Source organism: Dendrobates tinctorius, unplaced genomic scaffold (assembly GCF_039654945.1).
Source record: "Dendrobates tinctorius isolate UK_male_01 unplaced genomic scaffold, ASM3965494v1 ptg000040l, whole genome shotgun sequence".
In the NCBI taxonomy this organism is placed as follows: domain Eukaryota; kingdom Metazoa; phylum Chordata; class Amphibia; order Anura; family Dendrobatidae; genus Dendrobates; species Dendrobates tinctorius.
The window spans coordinates 15908560-15934624 of record NW_027361708.1 but is presented as its reverse complement, the minus strand read 5'-3'; the positions used below and the strand labels follow the sequence as shown (position 1 = coordinate 15934624).

At 43.8% G+C, this 26065-nt stretch overlaps 1 protein-coding gene across 1 annotated transcript in view; it reads right to left on the bottom strand.

The window, feature by feature from the left end:
* Positions 1 to 657: 657 nt before the first annotated feature.
* CUNH10orf53 (chromosome unknown C10orf53 homolog) overlaps positions 658 to 26065 on the bottom strand; it is a 70789-nt gene continuing 45381 nt past the window's right edge. The window contains exons 2-3 of the mRNA XM_073574834.1: positions 1652 to 1771; positions 658 to 789 (exon numbers count right to left, since the gene is read on the bottom strand). Of these exons, the coding sequence (XP_073430935.1) occupies positions 725 to 789; positions 1652 to 1771 (185 nt within the window). The 3' untranslated portion in view covers positions 658 to 724. The remainder of the gene's footprint in view (positions 790 to 1651; positions 1772 to 26065) is intronic.

Genomic DNA, 26065 nt, shown 5'->3' with positions numbered 1-26065 from the left:
TAAGCATCATTTGAAACGCGACTTTGGCGTGCTGGTCGCCGACCTCGTGGCCAACCTCACGCTATGGTCGGGTTTCGTTTCATGAAACCCGACTTCAGCGAAAGTCGCCGACTTTTGAGTTTGACCGACCCATTTCGCTCAACTCTACTGGTGACATATCTGCTTTAAATATTGAGCTTCAAGAATAGGTCTATAAAGTTCACTATTTTACTTCTGCTTCTTGTTTCAAATAGCAACATTGCTTATTTTACTTCAGTTGAAAAAAAATTATTTTACAATTATAAAAACTGAAAGTAAAACATTTTTACTAAAAGATTGAAGAAAGCTGAACTTGAATAACAAGGTTGTGGTTCTTTTTAGCATTTGACATGAGTAAGCTTCTTGTGTTAGCACTAGTCTGCTTCCTATGGAGGAGGTGAGATGAACGCCTCATCTCTAGACCTATCCTAGTCCCCTTCCCTGTCATAGCCATTACAGAGGCAGAGAACTCAGCTCTATAATGATCATTGCTATGTAATGAATACAGAATTTGCACTGTAAAGATCATTAAAAAGTAACAATAGGTAAAATCTATTGATACATTTGACTGATTATTTGCACTGACAGTTTTAGGTACCATTGCTCGAGGCGTTTCAGTTAGCAATACTTTACAGTACCTTATAATTTAAGTAACAATTTTATTATTTTCCCTGTTATATATTAAACATCATAAACAAAATATTTATTAATATGCCTTTAGCACAGCATGTCTTGCTTGCTCACACAGTGGGTCCAATTTGCCATCACCTCCTACAACACAAAAATAAAGTTACAGATTAGCCATCATCATGTTGCTACCTTGTAATATAATATCATATGTATAGGCAGCGGAGATCTTGATTCATTCTATCTTGATCTAGTTAATATACTACAGACAGTTGTTTTTTTTTAATGTTTTTATATTCATATTCAATATTTTTTATGATATCCCTAGTATGAGAGAAATTGATCCCAACATTTATGTATATTTGAGTGGTGCCCTCTTACATCTCTTTGTTGAACACATGGAACCTACATTACCGATACCTATCCGGTGATGACGTAACCCCCCCTCCCCCGGAGCAGTTCTTTACATGAATGCATACTTTAGCTGTTATTAAGATGTATGCCTATAGAATCATGCTGAAAAAAATGTTCAGTTAAAAAGGGTTATCCCACAAATATATATTAAGAAAATATCTGTGGTAACTCTTTTCTGTCCACCACTGCCCAGGAGCTATGGTATGATCAGACCATGTTACTACACAATCAGACACAGCCATTACACTGTACACAGCTAGGACACATTTATAAGATTATCTCAGCACAGGAACATTTTTTTTAACACATCCAATTGTGGAAGTTATTATTATTCCAAAATCTTTTAACATGTGTTTCGTTCATGGGAAATCCTCTTTAATGTTACACTTGCACAAAGGTTTGTTGATAAGTGGTCTAAATGTACAGTAATTAGCTGAATCTTTGTGGATACAAAAATAATGTTGTACGCATGTAATTTACAGAATATATGGAAAACATGGAGGCAGTCTGTGCCCTAAATGATCATTAATATAGGATTCAGTTAAAAGTTTGGTAAAACATTACTTGAAAGGAAATATCCTTCTATTCTTACCAAAGTCAAGTTCTTTGATATTACAGTGAAATACAATCTCTTCATTAATTATAAGTTCCACAGTGTCCCGATCTGGAATTTCCTCCAAGAAAACTTTGTGTCCATCGTAGGCAAGAACAGCTGCAATATATAATGTATACTTTATGCGTGTATATATACAGTTCTCAGTATAAAGGACTGCATCACAACAGATTTGTCAATCCTTTGGTATCCTTTCAGAGTAAACATTTTCTATGGGATACCATACTACAAAATACTTCCACAAATGTGGGGCATTCATTGCATACAAGATTTGTTATTTTGCACAGACATAAAAGTAATTTTCCCTACAAATTTGTTGAAAACCATATATTTAAAACAAAAAAAAAGGTATCTAGGAACAAAGTTAAAGTTTAGACTACACAACTCTAATTAATAAGAATTCAGCAAATTGTCTCTTCAGAGAGGAAGAGGACTAGAACTCTAGTGCCACCTATAGAAAGTAGCAATCCTAAGTCAATGGCGACTCGATAACCCCTTTCTGATGTTACGTACTATCCTGTCCATGTGACCCGGGCCCGTGGGACCGTGGACGGGATAGTATGTCACCACGATCTGCGGCGCTTACGGGGAGTGCCGCTGATCGCGGCCGGGTGTCAGCTGACACCCGACACTATGTGCCAGGGGCGGTCATGATCAAACATGATCGCAGTGTACTGGGGCATAGGGAAGAATCATGCAGGGAGAGGGCTCCCTGCGTACTTCCCGGAGACCCTCGGAACAGCACGATGTGAATGCGCTGTTCTGAGGGCCTCCTCCCTGCAGGCCCCCAGATCCAATATGGCCGGGGGGGCCTTCGGTGTCCTGCAGCGAGGCAGCTTTCTCAGCGCCTTTGCAGTGCCTGTCAGATCGCTGATCTGACACAGTGCACTGCAAAGTGTCAGATTAGTGATCTGACACTTTATTATATTGTCCCACACTGGGACAATATAATAAGGTAAAAAAAAAAAAACAAGTGCAAAAATAATTTTTAAAAAATTCATAAATTAATAAAAAATAAATTCCCTAATAAATTCTTTTTTTGTAAATAAAAAAAACAATAAAAGTACACATACAGTATTTAGTATCGCCGTGTCCGTAACGACCCGCCCTATAATACTGTCCCACTAGTTAACCCCTTTAGTGAACCCCTTAAAAAAAATAAAAAGCAAAGCAAAGAACAATGCTTTATCATCATACCGCCGAACAAAAAAGTGCAATAATGCGCTATCAAAAGACGGATATAAATAACCATGGTACCGCTGAAAACGCCATCTTGTCCCGCAAAAAATGAGCAACCATACAGTGTCATCAGCGAAAAAATAAAAAAAGTTATAGCTCGCAGAATAGTGATGCAAAAATAATTTTTTATATAAAATTGTTTTTATTTTATAAAAGCGCCAAAACATAAAAAAATATATAAATGAGGTATCGCTGTAATCGTACTAACCCGAAGAATAAAACCACTTTATCAATTTTACCACACGTGGAACGGTGTAAACGCCCCCCCCAAAAGAAATTCATGAAATGCTGGTTTTTGTTCATTCTGAGTCCCAAAAATCGGAATAAAAAGTGATCAAAAACGTCACGTGCCTGAAAATGGTACCAATAAAGACGTCAACTCGTCCCGCAAAACTTAAGACCTCATATGACTCTGTGGGTCAAAATATGGAAAAATTATAGCTCTCAACAAAATGTGGTGATGCAAAAACTATTTTTAAAATAAAAAGCGTCTTTTAGCGTGTGACAGCTGCCAAACAAAAACCCACTATAAATAGTAAATCAAACACCCCTTTATCCCCCCCTTAGTTTGGGAAAAATAATAAAATAAAAAATGTACCGTATATACTCGTGTATAAGCTGACCCGTGTATAAGCCGACCCCCCTAATTTTGCCACAAAAAAATGGGAAAAAGAGAAGTTGGCAGCTATCGGATTGCAGACCCCTGAACCTATCAACAACAATTAGCAGTAGCCGTGGGGGGTTCCTACGATGCCCTAGACCCCTCGATCACAGCCGGAGAACTGCGTAGCCTAAAGACAGAAAGGGAAATCTAAACTGCCCCAGAGCAGACCCCAAAGCAATAGGCAGCCCCCAACATATAATGACGGTGAAGCAAGAAGAAAAAACACTAACACAGATAGAAAGATAGACTGAGCAAATGATGGGGCCCAAGCTAACTAGATAGGACAGGATAGGAAAGCTGCTGTCTGCAATCCGTGAAAAACCCTATAAAAATAAGAGCCAACAGACTGACAGGGAAAAAGGCCCTGAAGACGCTAGGCTTCAAAAAGACTATGTCAGTACTCAGGTATTTTCTGAAGACAGAGCAAACCGACAAAAAAAGAATTCAGCTCACCCCAGCAGGGAATGGCAGAATCCAGAAAAGCAAAGCAAACTAAAACCAAAACACAAATGCAAAAAGGCAAAGCAGAAAACTTAGCTTTTGAGGAGCAGGAATCAGACTGGTCTCCTAGAATTCCACAGAGAAATCACCAGCGAGGCAGAAGGGAGTCAGCTGCCTTATATCCAGTCAGAGATCCCCGTCGCCCAGTCATCCTCTCCCAGCTTAGGTGCGTGGTAATCAGCCTCACTACCTTCCTTCACCAGAAGAGGGAGTTCATCAGACCTCAATGGTGAAGGGGAAAATGAACTCATAACACTGCTCCATAGAATATGCCCCCATATGCTGCTCCATGGAATATGCCCCCATATGCTGCTCCATAGAATATGCTTCCATATGCTGCTCCATAGATTTTACCCCATATGCTGCTCCATAGAATATGCCCCCATATATTATGCCCCCATATGCTGCTGCTGCAAAAAATGCCATACTCACCTCTCCTGCTCAGGACCCGACACCTGTGATATTCACCTGTCCGGGGTTCATCGCTGCTCACCACTGTCTGTGCGTCTGTCAGTGACTGTTCAGCCAGCAGAGGGTGCGGCGCGCACTAATCACATCACTGTGCCCCCTGCTGGCTAAACATCACGGACACAGGAAGCAGCAGACGGCGGTGAGCAGCGTGGGAATGAGGACAGGTGAATATCGCTATACTCACCCATCCTGGAACGTCTCTGAAGCCTCGCTTCTCCACGGTCTCCCTTCCTGCCTTCAGCGGTCACATGATACCGCTCATTACCACTCATGAATATGCTCATATTCATGAGTTTAATGAGCGGTACCACGTGACCGCTGAAGGCAGGAAGGGAGACAGTGGAGAAACGAGGGGGCTGCAGAGTGCCAGGACGGGTGAGTATGATCTGTAACACCCCCGCCCCCCCCTGCTGACCCCCAGGTATATGACTCGTGTATAAGCCAAGAGGGGGACTTTCAGCCCCAAAAAATGGGCTGAAAATCTCGGCTTATACACGAGAATATACTGTATTTATTTTCATTTTCCCATTAGGGTTATGGTTGAGATTAGGGTTAGAGGTGTGTTGGGGTTAGGGTTGGAGTTAGAATTGGGGGGTTTCCACTATTTAGGCACATCAGGGGCTCTCCAAACGCAACATGGCATCTGATCTCAATTTCAGCCAATTCTGCGTTGAAAAAGTAAAACGGTGCTCATTCCCTCCCAAGCTCTGCCATGCGCCCAAACAGTGGTTTACCCCCACATATGGGGTATCAGCCTACTCAGGAGAAATTGCACAACAGCTATTGGGGTCTAATTTCTCCTGTTACCCTTGGGAAAATAAAAAATTGGGGGCAAAAATATAATCTTTGTGGAAAAAATATTTTTTTTATTTTTATGGCTCTACGTTATAAACTTCTGTGAAGCACTTGGGGGTTCAAAGTGCTCACCACACATTTAGATAAGTTCCGTGCGGGGTCTAGTTTCCAAAATGGGGTCACTTGTGGGGGGTTTCTATAGTTTAGGCACATCAGGGGCTCTCCAAATTTGGGGGGAAAAAATGATAATAATCCGAAAAATATGGTACCTTTTTAAGTCACATGCCTAGTGAAAGGAAGTCCACCTGTGTGTAATCTAGTTTCACATGATCTGTCATATATGCACACCTTTTCTGAAAGGCCAAAGAGGTTGCAACACCATTAACCTACTTGAGACATCAAGCATAAATGTACGCTAATGTTGGACTCCCTGTTTGATGTGGGCTCCGGCGCTAAGCCCGCACCTTTCCGGGCACATGTCAGCTGATCTATACAGCTGACATGTGCCTGCAACAGCCGTGGGTGGAATCAGGATCCACCCACAGCTGTTATCCCGTTAAATGCCGCTGTCAATTTCGGACAGTGGCATTAACTCACGCTTCCGGAAAGCGTGCCGGAAATCCCGCCCATTGGTGACTTTGTCACGTGATCGTGGGTCACCGATGGGTTGGCATGATAACCAGAGTTCTCCAGCAGAAATCTATGGTTGTCACTGCCGATTGCTATGAGCGCCGCCCAGAGGTCAGCTCTCATAGCAAGTGAGCATTTCTGCTATATACAGGTGATATGATCATCGCCTGTATGTAGCAGAGCTGATCAGACAACTTATCAGACAATTGCAGCTTCTAGTCTCCCATGGTGATTATTGAAGCATGCCAAAAGTTAAAAAAAATGTTTTTAAAAATATTAAAAGAATAAATAAAAAAAAAGTTCAAATCACCCCCCTTTCGCCCTATTCAAAATAAAACAATAAAAGAATTAACCCAATTATTAAGCGGCATAACGAGAAAAAACGTCAAAACACCAGAATTACATTTTTTTGATTGCCGCAACATTGCATTAAAATAAAAAAACTCTCACGGTGCTAGAGGGGATCTTACCGAGGTCACAGCAGTTCAGCAGGGAACACAGCCTCAGTGACTAGAGGTAACCTCCATGACGTCACTGCCGATACTGAGGCTGCACTCGCTGCAGTTCATTCCTCAGTGGTTCTCAGCCTGGACGGTCGCATCTTGGCACCATCCAGGTTGAAAACTGTTTTTCCCCCAGATATCGATTACGGCGTGGGATAGAACAGCAGGGAGGTGAGGGATATTGTTGTTTTTTTTATTTCAGTTTTATTACAGGAGAACGAGGGCTTCGCTGGAATAGGCATTTGGTGAGTATAACTGTGTTTATTTTTTAAATAAAAAAGTAAAACTGTTTTATTTCTAATAAAGGACTTTATTACTGCTGTGTCTTTATTTACCATATAACTATAGGATTAGTAATAGATAAGTGTCTCAGACGCCTCTCCATTACTAAGCTATGGGCTTGATGTCACCTGGCAATACAAAGGTGACATCCATCCCACAAACATAAACCCCACTTGCCACCGCTACAGGGCAAATGAGAAGAGTCGGGCAAAGCGCCAGAATTGGCGCATCTAATAGATGTGCCTTTTCTGGGCAGCTGCGGGCTGCTATTTTTATGCTGGGGGTGAATATCTATGGCCCCTTACCAGCCTGAGAATACCAGCAACCAGCTGTCTTCTTTAGCAAGGCTGGTTGTCAAAAATTGGTGGGATACCACACTGTTTGTTTAAATTATTTATTTAAATAATTAAAAAAACAGTGTGGGGACCCCTCTATTCTTGATAACCAGCTTTGTTGGCGGCTGACAGCTGAGGGCTGCAGCCCCCAGCTGTGAGTTTTGCTTGGCTGGTCATCAAAAATACAGGGGAACCCACACCGTTTTAAAAAAAAATTATTTATTTACAGCACATGTGTGGCTGATGAGTACACCACTGCTCCTGCTCTCGCTGTTCTTAGTGGCAGCAGGTGTCAGATGATGGAAGCAGTAGTCCCATCAGCTGACACCAGTGACTGGAGGTAAACTTTATACCTTCGATTACTGCTGAGCGTTCATGCTGTCTTTTGACAACGTGGGAACCGTGTGCCATGATCCAGACCAGATCCAGTCCTGTTTTCCCTTTTTCACGGTCTGGTCATGTCAAGAGTTAACCTAACCTTTCCCAGGGCCGCAGGGCCAAATTCGCTGCAGATCTGCAGCAGAATCCGCAGCGTGACTACCTGGTTTTGACTTGGCTTGTATCCTGACCTGTTTCTGTCTTTTGTCATATCTGCTCCTGACCATTACTGATTCCCTAGCTTGTCTCTCACTGTGAGTTTTCTTATTCCTTTGGTACTGCGCTACAGTCTAGGATTTGACCTGGCTTGTTTGACTATTCTGCTGCCACCTGTGGTAGCCTCACTGCTGCACTGCAGGCCAGCTCTGTTTAGGTACAGTCCTGCTTCCACTCTACTGCCCTCTAGTGGAGCCTGCACCTACCTGCATTGCAGCAGCGTGATACCGTGGCTCTCTTTCCGGTGGGGGTGATTTCACCGCCGATCAGAAGCGGTGTTTGTCATGCTGTCATGCACATGACAGCATGGCAATCACTGGATGTTCGGGGCCCCAATTCAAGTGAATGGGGTCCGGATACTGTTCTGATACCCGAACCCAAACTTTTTGAAACTGTTCGGCCGAACCCGCTGGACCCAAACATCCAGGTGTCCATCTATCTCTAGTACTGACTTTAGAGGGATGCACACTAAAGTTTTTTTTTAGTTATTTTGTCCTAATTGTAAAATACTAGGTTGTGAGCAAAACACAAAAACTGCCAAGGTAGGTGAATACTTTTGCAAGCCACTGTATAAACAGTGGGGGAAAATAATTATTTGATACACTGTTGATTTTGCAAGTTTTCCCACCTACAAAGAATGGAGAGGTCTGCAATTTTTATCATAGTACACTTCAACTGTGAGATGCAGAATTAAAAAAAAAAAAAAAATCCAGAAAATCACATTGTATGATTTCTACATAATTAATTAGAATTTTATTGCATTAAATAAGTATTTGATACAATGGAAAAACAGAACTTATTTGGTACAGAAAGCTTTGTTTGCAATTATTTTTTAATGTATATATTTGGTAATTTGGACACACATGCGTGCACATGTCATGTGCACGATGTCGATCCATGTAAATCATGGCATTATATTTTTACATTATTCATTTGCATATTTATATTCAACACACATATTTATATTTAACCCCTTCCTGCCATCCGACGTACTATCCCGTCCACGGTACCCGGGCCCGTATGACCGGGGACGGGATAGTACGTCGGCGCGATCAGCGGCGCCCACGTGGTGAGCGCCGCTGATCGCGGCCGGGTGTCAGCTGATTATCACAGCTGACACCCGGCACAATGTGTCAGGGGCGGTCACGGACCGCCCCCGACACGTTAACCCCTTGCACACCGCGATCAAACACGATTGCGGTGTACTGGGGGTTAAAGGGAAGCATCGGCAAGGAGGGGGCTCCCTCCGTGCTTCCCTGAGCCCCCCACGGCAGCGCAATGTGCAGCGCTGCTGCGGGGGACTCCCTTCCTCCAGGCCCCCGAATCCAAGATGGCGACGGGGGCCTTCGGGGGCCTGCGGAAGCTGGCTTCCTCAGTGCCTGCAAAGAGCAGGCATGAGGAAGCCTTCTGCAGTGCCTGTGTCAGATCGCTGATCTGTCACAGTGATCTGTGATGTGACAGATCAGCGATCTGTCACAGGACAGTGATGTCCTACCTGGAACTATTTAATAAAGTAAAAAAAAAATAAAAAAAAGTGTAAAAAAAAAAAAAAAAAAAAAAAAAATCGCCAAATAAAGTAGTTTTCTCCCACATATGGGGTATCAGCATACTCAGGACAAATTGGACAACAACTTTTGGGGTCCAATTTCTCCTGGTACCCTTGGGAAAATAAAAAAATGGTGACTAAAAGATCATGTTTGTGGAAAAAATACGAATTTTTTATTTTCACGCCCGGGCGTTGTAAACTTCTGTGAAGCACTGGGGGGTTCAAAGTGCTCACCATACATCTAGATAAGTTCTTTGGGGGGTCTAGTATACAAAATGGTGTCATTTGTGGGGGTTTCCACTGTTTAGGTACATTAGGGGCTCTCCAAAGGCAACATGACACCCGCAGACCATTCCATCAAAGTCTGCATTCCAAAACGTCACTACTTCCCTTCCGAGCCCCGATGTGTGCCCATACAGTAGTTTTCTCCCACATATGGGGTATCAGCATACTCAGGACAAATTGGACAACAACTTTTGGGGTCCAATTTCTCCTGGTACCCTTGGGAAAATAAAAAAATGGTGATTAAAAGATCATGTTTGTGGAAAAAATACGAATTTTTTATTTTCACGCCCGGGTGTTATAAACTTCTGTGAAGCACTGGGGGGGGTCAAAGTGCTCACCACACATCTAGATAAGTTCCTTAGGGGGTCTAGTTTCCAAAATGGTGTCATTTGTGGGGGGTTTCCACTGTTTTGGTACATCAGGGGTTTTCCAAACGCGACATCGTGTCCGATCTCAATTCCAGCCAAAAACGTCAAATGGCGCTGCTTCCCTTCCGAGCTCTGCCATGCGCCCAAATAGTGGTTTACCCCCATATGTGGGGTATCAGTGTACTCAGGACAAATTGCACAATAACTTTTAGGGTCCTGTTACCCTTGGAAAAATAAGAATTGAGGGTGAAAAGATCATTTTTGTGGAAAAAATATGATTTTTTAATTGTATGGCTTTATGTTATAAACTTCTGTGAAGCCCATGGGGGTTCAAAGTTCTCACCACACATCTAGATAAGTTCCTTAGGGGGTCTAGTTTCCAAAATGGTGTCATTTGTGGGGGGTTTCCACTGTTTTGGTACATCAGGGGTTTTCCAAACGCGACCGTGTCCGATCTCAATTCCAGCCAAAAACGTCAAATGGCGCTGCTTCCCTTCCGAGCTCTGCCATGCGCCCAAATAGTGGTTTACCCCCACATGTGTGTGGTATCAGCGTACTCAAGACAAATTGCACAATAACTTTTAGGGTCCTGTTACCCTTGGGAAAATAAAAATTGGGGTGAAAAGATCATTTTTGTGGAAAAAATATGATTTTTTAATTGTACCGCTGTACGTTATAAGCTTCTGTAAAGCCCTTGTGGGTTCAAAGTTCTCACCACATATCTAGATAAGTTCCTTGGGGGGTCTAGTTTCCAAAATGGGGTCACTTGTAGGGGATTTCCACTGTTTAGGTACATCAGGGACTCTCCAAACGTGACATGGCGTCCAATCTGAATTCCAGCCAATTTTGCATTGAAAAAGTCAAACGGCGCTCCTTTCATTCTGAGCTCTGCCATGCGCCGAAACAGTCGTTCCCCCCCACATATCAGGTATCTGCGTACTCAGGACAAATTGCACAATAACTTTTGCAGTTCAATTTCTCCTGTTACCCTTGGTAAAATAAAAAAAATTGAACCTGAAGTATTTTTTTTATGAAAAAAAGTTAGATGTTCATTTTTTTTTAAATATTCAAAAAAATTCCTGTGACGCACCTAAAGGGTTAATAAACTTCTTGAATGTGGTTTTGAGCACCTTAAGGGGTGCAGTTTTTAGAATGGTGTCACTTTTGGGTATTTTCTATCATATAGACCCCTCAAAGTGGCTTCAAATGTGATGTGGTCCTAAAAATAAAATGGTGTTGTAAAAATGAGAAATCGCTGGTCAACTTTTAACCCTTATAACTTCCTAACAAAAAAAAATTTTGGTTCCAAAATTGTGCTGATGTAAAGTAAACATGTGGGAAATGTTAGTTATCAAGTTTTTTGTGTGCCGTATCTCTGTGATTTAAGGGCATAAAAATTCAAAGTTGGAAAATCGCGAAATTTTCAAAATTTTCGCCAAATTTCCATTTTTCTCACAAATAAACGCAAGTTATTTGAATGAAATTTTACCACTAACATGAAGTACAATATGTCACGAGAAAACAATGTCAGAATCACCGAGATCCATGGAAGCGTTCCAGAGTTATGACCTCATAAAGGTACAGTGGTCAGAATTGTAAAAATTGGCCCGGTCATGAACGTGCAAACCACCCTTGGGGGTGAAGGGGTTAATATGCACAGCACTTTATCCAATCTATATATTTCTTGCACCTATATGTAGGTATACAATTTTTTGTAAATCATGTCACATTACTCACATTTATTATCTATTTATATAATTGCCTTGTAATGTTTTCATTTCCTGTTCTGTCCAGATGTCACGGTATCCCAGAATTCCAAGCGGAGGAAGATCACTGACCGCCATATTGGGACACCCAAGTGATGGGTGTCTCAATATGGAAACTGCTGCTGGTACCAACCTATCACGCGGTACCACCAGCGGAACACCATCGCACCACACATACACATATTCTGCGCCTGCGCATATTCCGGGCAGGTGCAGTGAATCATTCGGCTGAACCCGGCAGCAGATGTGTGACGTGTCTACAGGCAGAGAAGGCCGGTCACATTAAAGAATTTTTCCCACGAATGAAAGTTCATTTTAATCTCATCTCCCGAGATTTCAGTGCTGAGATCTCCATCTGTGTATGCGCAGCGGCCATTTTCCCGGAAGAAATCCACAGAAAAGCATGCATGGAACGGCAGAGCCCCCCCACGCTGCACGGGTAAGAGCGCGGCGGTGGCGGCAAGCACCGAGGGACAGCGTGGTGGTAGCACCGGGGGGACAGAGCGCCGCGGCAAGCACTGGACGCCCTCAGCGGCAACACAGAAAGGTATATCTGCTTTGTAAGACGCACCCCCATTTTCCCCTCAAAATTGGGGGAAAAAAGTGCGTCTTACAAAGCAAAAAATACGGTGTGTATATATACATACACACTGCTCAAAAAAATAAAGGGAACACTTAAACAACAGAATATGACTCCAAGTAAATCAAACTTCTGTGAAATCAAGCTGTCCACTTACTAAGCAACACTGACAATCAATTTCACATGATCTTGTGCAAATGGAATACACAACGGATGGAAATTATTGGCAATTATCAAGACACACTCAATAAAGAAGTGGTTCTGCAGGTGGGGACCACAGACCACATCTCAGTACCAATGCCTTTCTGACTGATGCTTTGGTCACTTTTGAATGTTGGTCGTGCTTTCACACTCGTGGTAGCACGAGACGGACTCTACAACCCACACAAGTGTCTCAGGTAGTGCTGCTCATCCAGGATGGCACATCAATGCGAGCTTTGGCAAGAAGGTTTGCTGAGTCTGTCAGCGTAGTGTCCAGAGGCTGGAGGCTCTACCAGGAGACAGGCCAGTACACCAGGAAACATGGAGGGGGCCGTAGGAGGGCAACAACCCAGCAGCAGGACCGCTACCTCCACCTTTGTGCAAGGAGGAACAGGAGGAGCACTGCCAGAGCCCTGCAAAATGACCTCCAGCAGGCCACAAATGTGCTTGTGTCTGCACAAACGGTTAGAAACCGACTCCATAAGGATGGACTGAGTGCCCGACGTCCACAGATGGGGGTTGTGCTCACAGCCCAACATCGTGCAGGACGCTTGGCATTTGCTACAGAACACCAGGTTTTGCAAATTCGCCACTGGCACCCTGTGCTCTTCACAGATGAAAGCAGGTTCACATTGAGCACATGTGACAGACGTCACATAGTCTGGAGACGCCGTGGAGAGTGATCTGCTGCCTGCAACATCCTTCAGCATGACCGGTTTGGCAGTGGGTCCGTAATGGTGTGGGGTGGCATTTCTTTGGAGGGCCGCACAGCCCTCCATGTGCTTGCCAGAGGTAGGCTGACTGCCATTAGGTACCGAGATGAGATCCTCAGACCCCTTGTGAGACAAAATGCTGGTGCGGTTTGCTCTGGGTTCCTCCTAATGCAGGACAATGCCAGACCTCATGTGGCTGGAGTGTGTCAGCAGTTCCTGCAAGATAGATGAAAGCATTGAAGCTATGGACTGGCCCGCCCTTTCCCCAGACCTGAATCCGATTGAGCACATCTGGGACATCATGTCTCACTCCATCCACCGTCACGTTGTACCAGACTGTCCAGGAGTTGGTGGATGCTTTAGTCCAGGTCTGGGAAGAAATCCCTCAGGAGACCATCCGCCGCCTCATCAGGAGCATGCCCAGGCTTTGTAGGGAGGTCATACAGGCAAGTGGAGGCCACAAACACTACTGAGCACCTTTTCCTTGTCATGAGGCATTTCTACTGAAGTTGGATCAGCCTGTAATTTGATTTTCCACTTTGATTTTGAGTATCATTCCAAATCCAGACCTCCATGGGATATTCATTTTGATTTACATTGATAATTGTTATCTTTTATTGTTCTGAACACATTCCACTATGCAATGAATAAAAATTTGCAACTGGAATATTTCATTCAGAGATATCTAGGATGTGGTATTTTAGTGTTCCCCTTATTTTTTGAGCAGTGTGTGTATATATTATATATACAGTGCCTTGCGAAAGTATTCGGCTCCCTGGAACTTTTTAACCTTTTCTCACATATCATGCTTCAAACATAAAGATACCAAATGTAAATTTTTGGTGAAGAATCAACAACAAGTGGGACACAATTATGAAGTTGAACGAAATTTATTGGTTATTTTAAATTTTTATGGAAATTCAAAAACTGAAAAGTGGGGTGTGCAATATTATTCGGCCCCTTTACTTTCAGTGCAGCAAACTCACTCCAGAAGTTCATTGTGGATCTCTGAGTGATCAAATGTTGTCCTAAATGACTTATGATGATAAATATAATCCACCTGTGTGTAATCAAGTCTCCGTATAAATGCACCTGCTCTGTGATAGTCTTAGGGTTCTGTTTGAAGCACTGGCTGATTTCTTGGCACTTCTCTCATCATATTAATAACTTTCTTTACTTTCTTACACATTGATTTTTTTCATTTTTCACTGTATTGTTTTTTCATTATTGTTTTTTTTTCACTTTTGCCTTCGCTCTCCTTTAATTAATCCTCCCTTCCTCCTCCTCCCCTTGTCATGTTGATTCTCTTTCTTTCTATATGGTAATACATCGTACACAAGTCTTTGTTAGTGATGATGGCCTCAAGATGCTTTCTGTATGGAGGAATTATTATTATGCAGCAAGGTGAATACAAATAATACAATTTAACTTTTAATTGTATCAATTAAAAATCGGTCACGCATACACAAATTCTAAAAACACCAACATTTCTTAGGTGCAATATTTGACTATAATTACACCATAGTGGTGGAGAATGGAGTGAAATAAGAATCTTATTAAACCAGTTGGTTTACGTGACAACAGTCAATAAATCAGAAAGGCAATTTAAATATATCAGTAAGAATCAATGCCTCTAAGTCATTTCTGGATAGGCAATATAGCATATGAAAATTAGAACTGTCTCACAAGACTCTAGTTGGAGATGATGTCCTTAAGCCAAATATCAATCCAGCAGCTGGCCTTCTGGTATAGATGGGAAGGGAGATCAGGACCTGGCCCTATTGAGCACTGTTCAGCACTAGTCAGTCCAAGGCCACAAAACTTCTGCCCTTACAAGGGCAGTCCATAGCTCACATATTAAAGCCCTATTTGCTACTACTAGTACCACTAGATGTTGATGTTAATCTAGTATACAGTGATAGATGGACAACGGAATATGAGACCAGATATGATAGTTTCTTTTGTGTGCATTTGTCCTCCACTGAAGGAGAAATGTGTTTGGAGGCATGTAGGGCAATATGTCCACTAGGGTGAGCTGTGGACTGACCTTGTAAGGGCAGGAGTTTGGGGATTTACATTTTTAGCATTACTCTTGTTACTTGATCTTTTTGCACCTTTTTGTTATATGATTCATCACATAGTGTACTAGAACACGGAAAACAAATTCCAAGTGCTTTGATATTGCAAAAAAAGTGCAATTTCACAATGTTTTTTTATTTACCATTTTCACTTTATGGTATAACTGACTAGGTAATGTGATTCTCAAGGTCAGTACAAATACGCAAAATGTGCATAATTTTTTTTTAAGTGGTTAACAAAAATTCGGAAATTCATCAAAGAAAAAACATGCTTTTCTCGCCAATTTTCTGAGACCCGTAACGTACTCATTTTTCACAGGTGCTGCGATAGAGTGGAATGACACACCTCTAGCCGGAGGTTAACAGCTGCGGACAGAGCTCCAATCCACCCATACCTGATAGAGGAACAGGATGACTGATGAAAGGGCAGGGACATATGTGGTAAGCTTACGTCATACGTTGTGAAGGGATTAAACTACATTTCATACAAATTTAGGCAGGTTTAGAGAATGAAAAATATTCTTGAATTTGTTTAACTGAAACAACTGTTTAGAAGGTTTAAAATTGGATAAAGAACAGCCACACTCTGCTACAAATGTGCAGTTTTGGAAGATAGTGTCATGACACAGGTGATATACCATGGCAAGACTGAACACAGCAACAAAGCACAAGGTAGTTATACTGGATTAGCAAGGTCTCTACCAGGTAAAGATTTCAAAGTGGACTAGGGATTCAAGAGGTGCTGTTCAAGCTGCTGAAGAAGCACCAATAAATGGGCAGAGATGCCGCTCATAGATACAGTGATTAGTCAAGGAAACAGGACTCAGATAAAAAATACATAATTGTTGTGAATTCTCTTGAACTGACTTCTGAGTCAGGGCTCCCTCTGGTGGTTACTGCGGATAGTGGAGCTGGCCGGGTTGATATAAGCCTGCCACCTGACGCCGATGATTGGAAGTCAGGTGTTACTGACTGGGAGGATATAAGTGAGCAGGCTTCCCTCAGTTGCTGCTGGTGATTAGTTTCTTCCTGTGCATTCTGAGGTCTGCTGTCTCCTGCCTGATCCTGCATCATTTTTCAGTCAAGTTGTTCATTTGCTAGTCCTTTGCATCTGATCTGGTTTTGCCTCTTTCTGCTTTGCTGTGAGGGTTTAGCGTGCTCCCTGCTGGGGCAGTGCTGGACCCCGCTCCATATGTTACAGCTTATGTCAGTTTGTTTATTCCCCTGTTATATTAGTCTCTTTTGCTTTGCTGCCAGTTCACACCAGAATGATGATATAGTGGGGGAGAGGTCATGAGACCTCAGTATTTTTTGTATATCAGACGTGTTTGATTTTTTAGGGTTTTTGCGTGATTGCAGACAGTGTCTTTCCTTTCCTATCCTATCTAGACAGTTTGGGCCCCATCATTAGCTCAGTCTATTTTCTGTCTGTGTCTGTGACTCATCTTGTCTCACCGACAATATATGTTTGGGTGCTATCTATTTCTTTGGGGTTCTACTCCGGGCAGTTTAGATTTCACCTTTCTTGCTTTAGGCTTAGTTAGTTATCCGGCTGTGCCGAGGTGTCTAGGGCATTATAGGTACACCCCACGGTTACTGCTAGTTGTGGTGTTAGGATTAGGGGTCTGCAATCCGCTAAGTTACCAACCTTTTTGGTTTCCTGGTGGCCTAGCCTATTCCTGCCATCCTCCTCGGTGACCTATTCATAACACATAATGCTTACACAATACCTTTGCAGGAAGTTCGAGGATTGGACTGCAAAAAGACGGGTAGAGTTATTTTTTCCAATGACGCTCCCTTTGCATTCTTTGGGACATCAGGAGAAATGATTGTTCAGAGAAGAGGTGAGCACTACTATGAGACCTGTGTAGGGATGAGCAAGCATATTCGTGGGTATTCGGTACTTGGCGAGTATTGCGGTACTCGCAGTACTCGAACCAAAGCGAGTATTTCACTACTCGCCCCGCTATTCGGTTCTCCCGCCCAGCATTTGCCAATCACAGTAATGCCGCACCCTTCTTGGTTGTGGGCGGCATTACTATGATTGGCTGGCCGCCCAGCTTCCTATGAGTCATCAATCATAGCCTGGCACTAAGCCCTGCCTGCCGCCGCCGCCATTTTCTGCACATTGCATGCAGAACACAGCTAGTGTAGGGAGAATGTGAGCAGCTGCTAGGGAGAGTTGTGTTTTTTGGTTCAAATCAGCCAGAAATCCTCAGTGAAACCCAAAAGCTCGTTTGAGAGCTGAAAGTATAAGGTCAGGGACCGAGTAGTGACCGTTTTCCCAGCTTTTTTTAGGTCACATTTACCCCTGCAGGGCAGGTTTTTTGTGCTGCTGCCGTGCTGCATTTACACGGTACTGCACAACTAACACGCAGGCAGCACCACTGTCTTGTGTGGTGTCTGGGCTGCGTATTCTTGCCTTAAACCTCAGGGCAGTTTTTTGTGCTGCTACCGTGCTGCGTTCACATAATAACAGCAAATAGTACGCACCCACGGTACTGCACAACTGACACGCAGGCAGCACCACTGTCTTGTGTGGTGTCTGGGCTGCGTATTCTTGCCTTAAACCTCAAGGCAGTTTTTTTATGCTGCTGCCAGGCTGCATTTACACGGTACTGCACAACTAACACGCAGGCAGCACCACTGTCTTGTGTGGTGTCTGGGCTGCGTATTCTTGCCTTAAACCTCAGGGCAGTTTTTTGTGCTGCTACCGTGCTGCGTTCACATAATAACAGCAAATAGTACGCACCCACGGTACTGCACAACTGACACGCAGGCAGCACCACTGTCTTGTGTGGTGTCTGGGCTGCGTATTCTTGCCTTAAACCTCAAGGCAGTTTTTTTATGCTGCTGCCGTGCTGCATTCACAGCGAATAGCGAACAGCACGCACAGTACTGCACAACTGACACGCAACCAGCACCGCTGTCTTGTGTGGTGTCTGGGGTGCGTATTCTTCCCTTAAACCTCAGGGCAGTTTTTTGTGCTGCTACCGTGCTGCCTTCGCATAATAACAGCAAATAGTACGCACCCACGGTACTGCACAACTGACACGCAGGCAGCACCACTGTCTTGTGTGGCGTCTGGGCTGCGTATTCTTGCCTTAAACCTCAGGGTAGTTTTTTGTGCTGCTACCGTACAGCGTTCACATAACAGCAAATATTATGCATGCACGGTACTGCACAACTAACACGCAGCCAGCACCACTGTCTTGTGTGGTGTCTGGGGTGCGTATTCTTCCCTTAAACCTCAGGGCAGTTTTTTGTGCTGCTACCGTGCTGCCTTCACATAATAACAGCAAATAGTACGCACCCACGGTACTGCACAACTAACACGCAGGCAGCACCACTGTCTTGTGTGGTGTCTGGGGTGCGTATTCTTGCCTTAAACCTCAGGGTAGTTTTTTGTGCTGCTACCGTGCAGCGTTCACATAACAGCAAATATTATGCATGCATGGTACTGCACAACTAACACGCAGCCAGCACCACTGTCTTGTGTGGTGTCTGGGGTGCGTATTCTTCCCTTAAACCTCAGGGCAGTTTTTTGTGCTGCTACCATGCTGCGTTCACATAAAAACAGCAAATAGTATGCACGCACGGTACTGCACAACTGACACGCAGGCAGCACCACTGTCTTGTGTGGTGTCTGGGGTGCGTATTCTTGCTTTAAACCTCAAAGCAATTTTTCAGGGTCAGCACCGCTGTCTTGTGTGGTTCCTGGGGTGCGTAATGTCACCTTAGACCTCAGGGCAATTTTTTTCTGCTGCTGCGGTGCGGTTTGTAAAACACAAAGCAGTACTAGGCTGTAGTGCTACCTTCCACAAAGCACTAACTGCTCCTTGTTCCCCAATATCTGCATCTGAACATCTGCAACTATGGCAGAAAAATCCAAAATTACTAAAAAGGCTGTTGTGAAGGGACAGGGACGTGGACGTGGGGTCGTTGGTGCCCAACAAGGCACAGAGCCTGGGAGATTGAAGAAGGTTGATGCATCTAGTTTCCTGGCGAAATTTCCCTGTCTGGGACATAAACGGGCCTGGAAGCCAGAAGAACAAGAGCAGATACTGTCTTGGATGGCTGACAAGGCCTCCACGAAATGTTCTAGCAGCACCCAATCCTCCATGACAAAATAGTCTACTGTCCATACAGATAACGGTGGGTCATCCTTTTCTCAACCTGTTCCTAGTTCATCACACAGTCAGGAGTCACAGGAAACATTTGACCCCAACCTTGGTCACTCCGAGAATCTCTTTGTTCCATTTTCTTTCGTTGCCTCTGGCCTCTCACCGCGCGACACTGAAGAGGAACGTGAGGGGGTATCGTCTGTTGAAGATGGCCAAATATTTGAAACCCCACGTCCAGAAGAAAGCCACTTTCATCCACGTGATATACCGGGTGAAGAGGTGGAAGCTGATGGTGATGACACACAGTTGCCATCTGTCCAGTCGCCAATATCAACACGGAAGTAGGATGACATGGACGACGAGGTGGTCGATGATGAGACCACCGATCCGACCTGGGCCGTTGGCACGCATAGCCTGCACAGCAGCACAGAGGATGAAGGTGGATACATAGTACCAACAAAGGCACCAAGGGCTACTGGTTTGAGCAGAGTGCGAAGTGTGTCAACTGTTGCCAAGAGCAATCCTTCTGTGCCCCAAGTCAAGGGTGCGTTCAGCCGCTGTCTGGAAATTTTTTTCCGATAGACCTTCTGAACCAAATTTTGTCATCTGTAGCATCTGCCATAGGAAGCTGAGCAGAGGCCAGGGAAAAGACAACCAAAGCACCATCAGTATGTGGAAACACATGGCAGCCAAGCACCCTAGTCGGTGGGCTGAACAACAGGGTACCAAATCAGTGTCTGCGACTGCGGGTCAAACCACCGCCATGTCGCCTGTGATACGGCCTCACCAATCTGCTGGGCAGGAAGCAGGTGATCATCACACCTCTTGCTCACAAGCTGCGGTTGCACAGACACAGACCAAAACAAGCTCATCCACTTGTTTGTCCCAGGAAAGCGTCTAATTGTCCGTGCCCCAGATGTATGAAAGGAGGCGTAAATACCAAGCCGCGCACCCACAAGCACAAATACTGAACACGCACATTGCCAAGTTGCTAGCCGTGGAGATGTTGCCGTTTAGGATTGTGAGGACACAGTCTTTCCGTGATCTTTTGGCTGTGGCTGCCCCATGATACTTGGTTCCCAGCCGGCACTATTTTTCTTGCTGTGCTGTCCCCGCATTACAACAGCACGTCTTAAACAATCTAAAGTGTGCACTCACTAACGCCGTAACCGGGAAGGTCCATCTTACAACAGACACGTGGACAAGTAATTGTGGCCAGGGACGATACATCGCTGTCACGGCACACTGGCTGAACCTGGTGGAGGGTGGGACAAAGTCTCAAACTGGACCCTCAACACATATCCTACCCACGCCACGAATAGCGGGCCCAACCTCAATCAGGGTTTCCGCCATATACGTCCAGTCTCCCCTCTTCCTCCTCCTCCACCTCGTCACCCTATGCTGAATTACCCTCCACATCACTCCCAAGTTGGGAGCTGTGCAGCAGCGCATCGGCAAAGCGGAAAAACGCTCTGCTGAAGCTGATCTGCTTAGGTGAAACACCATACACTGCAGCAGAGCTGTGGCAAGGAATAAAACAACAGACCAATCAGTGGCTCTCCCCACTGTAACTCCAACCTGGTCTGGTTGTCTGCGACAATGGGCGTAACCTGGTGGCGGCTTTAAAGCTTGGGAAGCTGGTACACGTGCCATGCATGGCTCACGTGCTGAACCTGGTGGTGCAGAAATTTATAAAAACATACCCTGACTTTCTGTACCTACTTGAGAAGGTGCGCCGTATTTACGCCCATTTCCGCCACTCCTCAACCGGTCTTGCAGTGCTTCAAAAGCAATTTAATTTGCCAAACCACAGACTGATTTGCGACCTGCCAACACGGTGGAACTCAACATATCATATGTTCGCAAAGTGAGCAGCAGAGGGCACTTTCTGAATACCAGCTTAAACATGCCCGTCACACTGAGATTCAGCCAAGACACATAACAACTGTCGAGTGGGTGTGGATCGCTAATATTTGTGAGGTGCTTGATAACTTTGAGTACTGCACCAAGCTTGTGAGCGGTGATCAGGCTATTATCAGTGTAACCATCCCTATGCTGTCTGCTGAAAAAATCTCTGCAGAATCAAAAAATGGAATCTTTGCATGCCCAGCAGCTGGGTAAGGAGCAAGATTTCACATGGGTGATCCTACCCAGCCCAGCTAATATCATCAGGTAACATTGGGGGATGAAGATGATTATGAAAATGAGGAGGGAGAGGACTTCTTTTTCAGTGGTACCGAGGGGACATGTCTTGCTACAGAGGGGAATCCAAACCCCAGCTTCATGTCTGTCCAGCATGGGTGGGCTGAAGAGAAGGTGGAGGAGGAAAGTCAGTGTGAGGAGAGGATGGGTATTGTTCCTCCTTCAGGGGTCACAGAAAATTTGCCTCTATGCAGCTTGGCACACATGGCACACTTCATATCTGACTGTCTGTGCCAAGATCCTCGCATAATCCACATTTTCAATAGCAACCTATACTGGTTGGCCACCTTTCTAGACCTACGGTACAAGGATAAATTTCCTCCGCTACTGTTGCAGTCACCAAGGGGTTACACAATGGAATCCTTCAAGAAGGCCGTTGTCGATAATTTGATAGCAACAGCACCCTCAGACACCACTGCTAGCAGAGACACCAGCTCTGTGCAACAGCATGCATTAATGGGGAGAGATACGCCAAGCAGTTCCAAAAGAGGTGGTGGTAAAATGTCCACAAACTGGGCCATCTTCAATAAACCGGCTCATCACCAAGGACTAGCTGCAACAGTAGCAATGTCAAGGAGGGAGAAGTTGAACAACATGGTCAACGACTATCTAAGTGACCATACCTGCGTCCTTCCTGACGCTTCTGTACCGTTTAATTACTGGGTATCCAAGCTGCATAGTTGGCCCGATCTCTCCTTCTCCTTGGAGGTGCTGGCCTGCCCTGCTGCTAGTGTGATGTCAGAGCGTGTTTTCAGTGCCGCTGGTGCAATCATCACAGATACATGCACACGGTTGACTACAGAGAATGCAGACAAGCTGACTCTGATAAAATTTAACAAGGACTGGATTTCGCAACAGTATTTAAGCCCTCCAGATGACAGTATCCCAACCTAAAGTCACCCAACATGTTTTTTTTAAAAATTGGTGATCACACCCATCCCATTCCATTCGCATACAAGCCCCTTTTCTTCTTCTTACACGTTTTCAAAACCTGCTTCTGACACATGTACCTCATGGTCAATAAGCTAAAAACGTTACGTTAATATTTCCCATCAGAGGCACTTGTGATGAGAGTGAGACTCTTCTTCCTTCATCAACCATGCTATCATGCCCCTTGGGCTAATTTTTGGAGACACTATTGCTATGCCTGGACACTGGGCACGGCCACCTCTATGCTAGTAGTCCGACTCCTAGCTTCATCATAATTGCTTGGCCCTTCGGACCTGCCTTGCTTCCTTCATGAACTATGATACAGCCCCATAGGCTAATTTTTGGAGACACTATTGCTATGCCTGGACACTGGGCACGGCCACCTCTATGCTAGTAGTCTGACTCCTAGCTTCATCATAATTGTTTGACCATTCAGACTTGCCTTGCTTCTTTCATGAACTATGATACAGCACCATGGGCTAATATTTGGAGACAATATTGCTATGCCTGGACACTGGGCACGGCCACCTCTATGCTAGTAGTCCTGGCTTTATCATAATTGTTAGGCCCTTCAGACCTGTCTTGCTTCCTTCATCAACCATGATACAGCCTCTATGGCTAATGTTTGGAAGACACTAAATCTATGTCTACACATTGGGCAGTGGCACAACAAGGACAGTAGTCCAAGCTTTATGATTGTGAATCCCTTGTGATGATGATGATGATGATGATGATGGGTGGCTTCTTCCTGCGTTAACCATAACACAGCCCCTACCCCTAGGGCAGATTGCCTCCATCATCACTCGCTCTTACGGCACTTCTGATATATCACTGGCACTGCGTAAGTGGCGTACGAGTCCCACTCTTCTGGCAAACAACCAAAGGACTTAAAATAGTGTTTGTACATTCTAGTGAAGCAGTGGTGTAAAAACAATCGTGCAGCCCCTGACCAGGTGCCCCCATGTTCTATACATTTGTTTACAGCATACTACATTTTTTAACATTTACACATTTTTTAACGTTTTTCTCAGCCCCCAGACCACTTTGAAGGGTCCAGCAGACAATTACTTGCATTTTCCATTGACTATCATTGGACTTGCTATTCGTACCGAATACCCGAGTATTAGGGTATACTCGGTACGAGTATAGCGAGTCTGAATACTTCAGTACTAGCTCATCCCTAGTCCTGTGTCATGTCAACAGTAAAGAGCATTCATATGCGGGATTGCTTTTCATCCAGGGGCTACATAGTACAAGGCTGTGGTATAACACTCCATGACAATGTAAGAGGTCAATGCAAAATGATACATTTTATTAATGCTACCCAGGTTCAAAGACTTTCTGGATCATTACTCACAATAAAATCACAGTGAGCTGCAAGTCAACATGTAGGTATTAATTGCTATAGTTTTGATAACATGAAATGATAATAAATAACCTCCTAAAATAGTGTGACAAAGTATCAATTGAAAGGGAACCTGACACCTCAGAAAACGTGATTTATCTACAGATATGGAGTTAATCTGCAGGTTAATAGTGTTATGAAATTGCTCGGCTGCCATACTGAAAGTGCGACTACTGGGAAAAAAATGAACTTATTTCCTTGTGGGGCATGCATAGCTGCTATAGTAATCCCTCAGAGGATTTGGGGATTAGATATGTTATACTGAGAAATTTATGGACTTTTTTGGGATTTTAATATTGATGCTCAATCCTTACCATAAATAATCAATTTTAGATTGGTGAAGGTTCTACTCCCATCACCTCTACAAACCACAGAACGAGCACAGTGCTCTGGAAATCAATGCAGACTTTCCACTGCTTACTGGGAGCTTTTGTACTAACCCTGCTTCATACTGCTGCTTTGTCCAACCAGTCTTTTTCTAATAGTCAAACCCCCGCAGATCTAAGATTGATGAAGTAATGAGCCCCATCCCATAGTCGTGTACATGTCTTTATTCACCAGAATAATGTGTTTTTGACACATAATGGAATGGAACCCACTCATTGCATTAGGAAACAATTTACAATCCATTTATTTAAAGCATATCTTGGATATTTGTCAAGAATTTAACAGTAAAAAAGTCTTCAAGAGGTGCAAAAGCATTTGTACATAGGTTCACCTATTGGTCAAAATGACAGTATTTGAAAGCTCTTTTCTGACCTTATAAGTCAGACTTCACATCATATTTGACCCCACATACTGTAACTCCATCATTGTCTTTCAGGTGCTGTCATAGGTGAGTAGAAAAATTATAATTACTTACCAGTAATTTGATTTTCCTGAAACCCACGACAGCACCCCTATTTATTCCATCTCTTTGGCTTTTGATTTATGGAATGAGTGAATGTATAAATATAACATAATAATGATAATAATTTAGGTGACTCCTACTTGACTTGTTGGAAACCACATTGAAGGAGGAAGTGGGAGTTGACTTTTTGTTTTGTGCTCTTGGCTTTCTGTTCAGTAGTTGAGGTTTATCCCACTCTCTCAGTGTTGTCATGGGTTTCAGGAAAATAAAATTACTGGTAAGTAATTATCATTTTTAGGTTACAACTGGGCTGTAGCTATGTAAATGAATGGCCAACAATGTAAAAACTGTTCTTTGCAGTTCACTGAAAGGTGTCCTTGAGTCTAAAAACCTTAAGCAAATAAAATTAAGCCTATTGAAATCATAAGTTGTATCTTGCACACATCTGAATCTGTGCTGCATCACTCTTTTATTAAGTGTTAGGTAAATAAACAAAAAAAAAATGCCTGCTGTTAATCAGCAATAATAAGAAAATAAAAATAGGAAAATGGCTTTCTAATTTGCCTAATTACTCTTTGTTCCCTTGTAATACTGGCACATGTCCACTCCTTATCATTTAATTAGCTCTTCAAAGTGAGCGCAAACTGTGAAATTATGATTGCAGAATTTTTAGTATCACTTGTAAAGTAAACTGTGCAGACCATGTCTCAGCAAGTCTTCTAATCAAGGTAATTTTCCATGCATTTCCAGAAAATGTTGAATATGAAACATATCACATACAATAATGTAGATTGGTTTTGGAAACCTTAAAGAAGGTGTCCAGTACTTCTTCTTGACATACCCCTCGTTTGGCCCCAATAACATAAAAAAGCTTATACTCACCTCCCATGCCAGCGCCGTACCCGCGGCGTCGGCAGTCACTCTCCCCGGGGCTGTCTTGTGACATGTGATGCCAGTGTCCAATCAGCGCTGGTGTCACTGTCTCCACCTTCGAATGTTTTGAGCATGTAGAGCAAGTCCAAAATCATCTGTAGCCTGGACTTCCTCTTCATGTTCAAAACATGTTGAAAATGTACGAAGGTGGAAACAGTGATGCCATCGCTGATTGGATGCCGGCGTCATGTGTCACAACACCGCACTACAGATATTAGGGAGAGCGACTGCTGACACCATGGGAATAGTGCTGGCACGGGAGGTGAATATAAGCTTTATTATTTTATGGGGGCCAAACATTTTGATCAAGGGGTTGTTCTAGTAGTGAACAACCCCTTTAAAGTTAACCACTACTTGGACAACTCCTTTTAATACTCCACGCTTGGCCCCAATAAAAT